At 32.4% G+C, this 4002-nt stretch overlaps 1 protein-coding gene across 2 annotated transcripts; it reads left to right on the top strand.

The window, feature by feature from the left end:
- The first annotated feature begins 662 nt into the window (after positions 1-662).
- On the top strand, positions 663-3781 carry LOC112703448 (uncharacterized). 2 transcript variants are annotated; one of them, XM_025754895.3, is made up of 6 exons: positions 663-988; positions 1075-1229; positions 2028-2148; positions 2361-2480; positions 3151-3221; positions 3315-3781. In XM_025754895.3, the coding sequence occupies exons 1-6, from the start codon at positions 791-793 to the stop codon at positions 3559-3561; spliced, it is 912 nt and encodes a 303-aa protein (XP_025610680.1). In that variant the 5' UTR covers positions 663-790; the 3' UTR covers positions 3562-3781. The 2 variants fall into 2 exon arrangements, with proteins under 2 accessions (XP_025610680.1, XP_025610682.1); XM_025754897.3 differs by lacking the exon at positions 3315-3781 and adding an exon at positions 2996-3030.
- The last annotated feature ends 221 nt before the right edge of the window (positions 3782-4002 follow it).

Here is a 4002-nt window from a genome sequence, read left to right as displayed (position 1 = left end):
TATTAAATTATCGATTAATAATCTTTTTTTAATGGCTAAGGATTTTTTGTATTTAGTAAAAAATCTTTGATTCAACATCTATTTGAAACATATTTTTATATAAGTATATATTATATAACATATACATATATAGGGTGCGGGTTGGTCAAGTAAAGTTGAGTCTTAACCCTCACTCTACCCAACTCACGCAAAAACCCTATCCGCATTTTATCCTATCCGTTGTGAATTGAGTTGGCAACTCTATCTGACCGAATATAAGTACATATTGCCACCTTTAAATTAGTATTAAAGCCTTTTTGATACTAAAGTGCTTGTTTGGGCGCTATTAAATCGACAAAAAATTTTTTTTCAATTAATTTTTTTTAATTTTTGATGTATTTAACAAAGTTCTAATAGTAAAATTAAAAGTCCTAAAAAAATAAAAAAATATTTCTTTAAAAAAACTATAATTTACATCTATTTTAAAAAAATCTTTTTTCTTTAAAAATAGAATATTTTTTACATAATAAATAAATAAAAAATACTTTTATCTTATTTTATTCAAATATAATTCATAAATAAAATTTTTTTTTTACATAATATTCAATCATAAAATTACTTTTACTTTTATACATTTTTTTTTAAAAAATATCATTTAAAAATAAAAAAGATGACTCCCAAGCAAACCCAAAATCTCACCCTTTATCCGATTCTTTGGGAGTATTTGGATCAATTTGGATAAAACGGAAAAACCCAGTGAACACTGAAGCGTTTTACTATGTGAACTGGAAAATCAAAGCGAGAGGTGAGAATGAGCGCGTCGGGTACAGAGGAGGAGAGGCCAGAGCTTGTGTGCCAGCTTGAACACGTTCAAGGCCTTGTTGACGCCCTCTCCGCCGTTCGATGGAAGCGCCACCAGGACGCCGTCTTGGAGTTATCCGAACACGGCATTGTCCTCGTCGTTCAAGAAAGCGGTTGCCTCCAAGCCAAGCTTTATCTCAAACGCGAGGTACCTTTATTTCATCCAATTTACGCCTTCTACTTTAGGGCTTAAATTGAATTTTCCCGCTTTAATTTACTTGTTTCATTATTCAGCTGTTCGTTCGCTATGATTATAACGCTCAAGTACGACCTCGTTTTGGACTTAGTTTGGGGATTTTTGTGGAATGCTTGAATGCTTTCTCGGTTCCTGCTCACTCCACCCCCATTCAGATTCAATATCCAGGTCCTGATATGCAGCTTCTCCTCAAGTGTGTACCTCTTCCTCTTTGCATTTGCTTTTTTTATTTTTCATCTTAAATGCCTTAGCTACTTTACTATGCTACAGAAATTCGGAAAAAAAATTAAAGGATTGGAGTTTGTATTTAAGGATTCATAAGTGCCGCAACTGTAATTGATTTTCCCCCCATATTCTAGCATCACAACACAATTGCGACAACAATTTAAAACCTGTTGATACTCTATAGATACTTGTTGGCAGTTGGCACTCATTTGATTAGAATGGATCTTAATAGATAACTCGATGCTCATTCCGAGATCCATTTACTGTTAATAGCTAGTGGTTAGTACAAATTCAGTCTGTCTTGCAAAGTAATTGGATTGTAGAAAATAATAAAAAAAAAGAAAACATTCCCTTCCAGGTGAAAACCATCTTCTACAGGGGAAAAACAATATATGACATACATACACTCACGGCTTGCAAGTTGCAATTATATTCCACGAGCTAGCTCCCCACAATTTTAACTCGAAACCCGCAAGTTCTGAAACTAAGTATCTTGTATTGCTGGAAACAAAGGTGATTGATAGAACCAAAATTAATTACGGACGGCAATTCAGTAGAACTTCTATCTGTCAAACTTTGTTTCCTTTTTTTAAACAAATTGTTTGTCAAGAACTTCTTGTTTAATCTGTTATTCTGCTGAGTAGCCACAAAGATGGTTGAAATGCATAATATATATAATGAATTAAATCAATTAATTCTCTTTGGAGTTACGATGTTTCGTCTCCACCAACAACCTTGTAAAAGTGTCTTTTCTGTCTTGCTTTAGATCTGTAGATTCGATGGATGCAAGCATTTGTGCAGAGATCAGAACAAGAATTCCCGAAACAATTGCATGGGACTACAATTTTGAACCAGCTGGGACAAATCCCTTAACCTTTACCGTTAAGGTAAACTATCCCTTCAATGACTTGGTATCTAACTAATCCCATCAATCAAACAAATTCGAGATATCAATGAACCTTTTGGTACAATGAGTAGGTTGATTTTTCTACCATTTTTTAATCTGTAATCCATGGATGAAACATTTGCTTGTAATTACTATAGAACAAGACGGCAAACATTTCTGTTTGTATGTTAATGGTAATTGATCTATGCCTAGTCTGCAGCTCTAAAGGAAGCTATTGAAGATCTTGAATGGCCCGGGTCAAGCATCCAGGTTATTTTAGAGCCAGATCCTCCTTCTGTTACATTAAGAGCCGAAGGACATGGAGACTTGCAGGTCCATTTTGCTTCAAGTTTGAATTCATAAATGGTTACATGCTAGTTGCAGTTTAGACTAATTATATTTTGATAGTAACATGCCTTAATGCCCATCATTAAGAGTGACAATGCAATAAGAGTTTGGTTAGTCACATTTGATAAATTGATAGTTCAATAGACGAATTTAGTTTTACAGGTTTAGGATTTAGGGTTAATATGAGATTTGAATTAGAAATGAATTCATTTCTTTATATTTTCAGCTCCAAACAGACTCTAATAGATCAATTTGGTACTAAAACAGAGAGGTTATACATTTTGTAGTGTTAGCCAATAGTAACTGAGGCTTCATGTTCTACTCCATAATGCCTATAATTAACAAGACGTGGTTCTCATATACTTACAACAAGACGTGGTTCTCATATACTTAAAAGAAATAAAATTGCATCTTAGCTATAGTTTTTTTGTCTAGTGATAAGCATTTGATGATTTGAATGAACAACTGTCCATCACGAAAACTCTGTCTGCTTCCTTCAGGTTATTTGGATCAAAGGGGAGGAAACAATGAACAAGATAATATCCTAGTCTAGCATACATTTTCTCAATTCTTGGATTTTGTTTGCTTTCCTTAATTTTGATCCAGTACTATCATATTCATCATATTTCATCTTTTTGTTTTTTTCCCTCTCCAGATAGACTTCCTGTATTATGCAAATTCTGATCTATTAGTGGCATTTCAGTGTGATCATCGAGTTTCAGTGAAGTAATAACTTTTTTTTCCCTTTTCTGATATTTCTTACATGACAAATACCATTTCTGTAAATTCATTTGTCTTTTCTTTGCATAAATTTACCAGGTATAAATATAAGTTCTTGAAAGCAACAACTTCTAATATGCCTAGCAGTGTGATTAAAGAAAATAGAGGAAGCAAGTTAAGCATAGGGAGGGGTGGAATGTTGAAAGTTCAGCATTTGGTTTCAATTGCCAAACCATTAGCCTCACATTCCTATGTTGATTCTATAGGCTATCAGCAACCAAGTCGAGTAGCTCATATTGAATTTTTCGTCAAACCAGAGGAAAGTGACGACTCAACTAATGATTAATTGACTATTTACCAAGAAAATGTTCCTGATAATCTAAAAAAGGAAGAAAAAAATGTTCCATAACTTTTCAAAATTAAATCTGAAAAGTGAAATGAATGTTAAGCAGGATGATTTTAATGATTTTGTTGTACATACTCTAGATGATTAGTTTGTAGCCATGTTGGTGTGTAGAACTAGATTTTGAGACAGTGAAACTAAGGGAATGATTGGTTTATGAAAATATTTTTTATTTTTGTTTTTGGTTTTCATTTTCTGAAAATGATTTTCATTTTTTGAAAATGATTTTCATTTTCATCTTTTCACGTTTTAGAAAATGCGATTGGTTTATAAAAAGAGAATTCATTTCCAAATGTTGAAAATAATGAAAATATGTTTGGTTAGTCTATTTTCAAAATGTATTTTTAATATTTTAGAATTTAAAATTATATTTTTATTCAATTA

This window comes from Arachis hypogaea, chromosome 7 (genome assembly GCF_003086295.3).
Source record: "Arachis hypogaea cultivar Tifrunner chromosome 7, arahy.Tifrunner.gnm2.J5K5, whole genome shotgun sequence".
Taxonomy (NCBI): Eukaryota; Viridiplantae; Streptophyta; class Magnoliopsida; order Fabales; family Fabaceae; genus Arachis; species Arachis hypogaea.
This window is presented reverse-complemented; position numbering and strand designations above follow the sequence as displayed.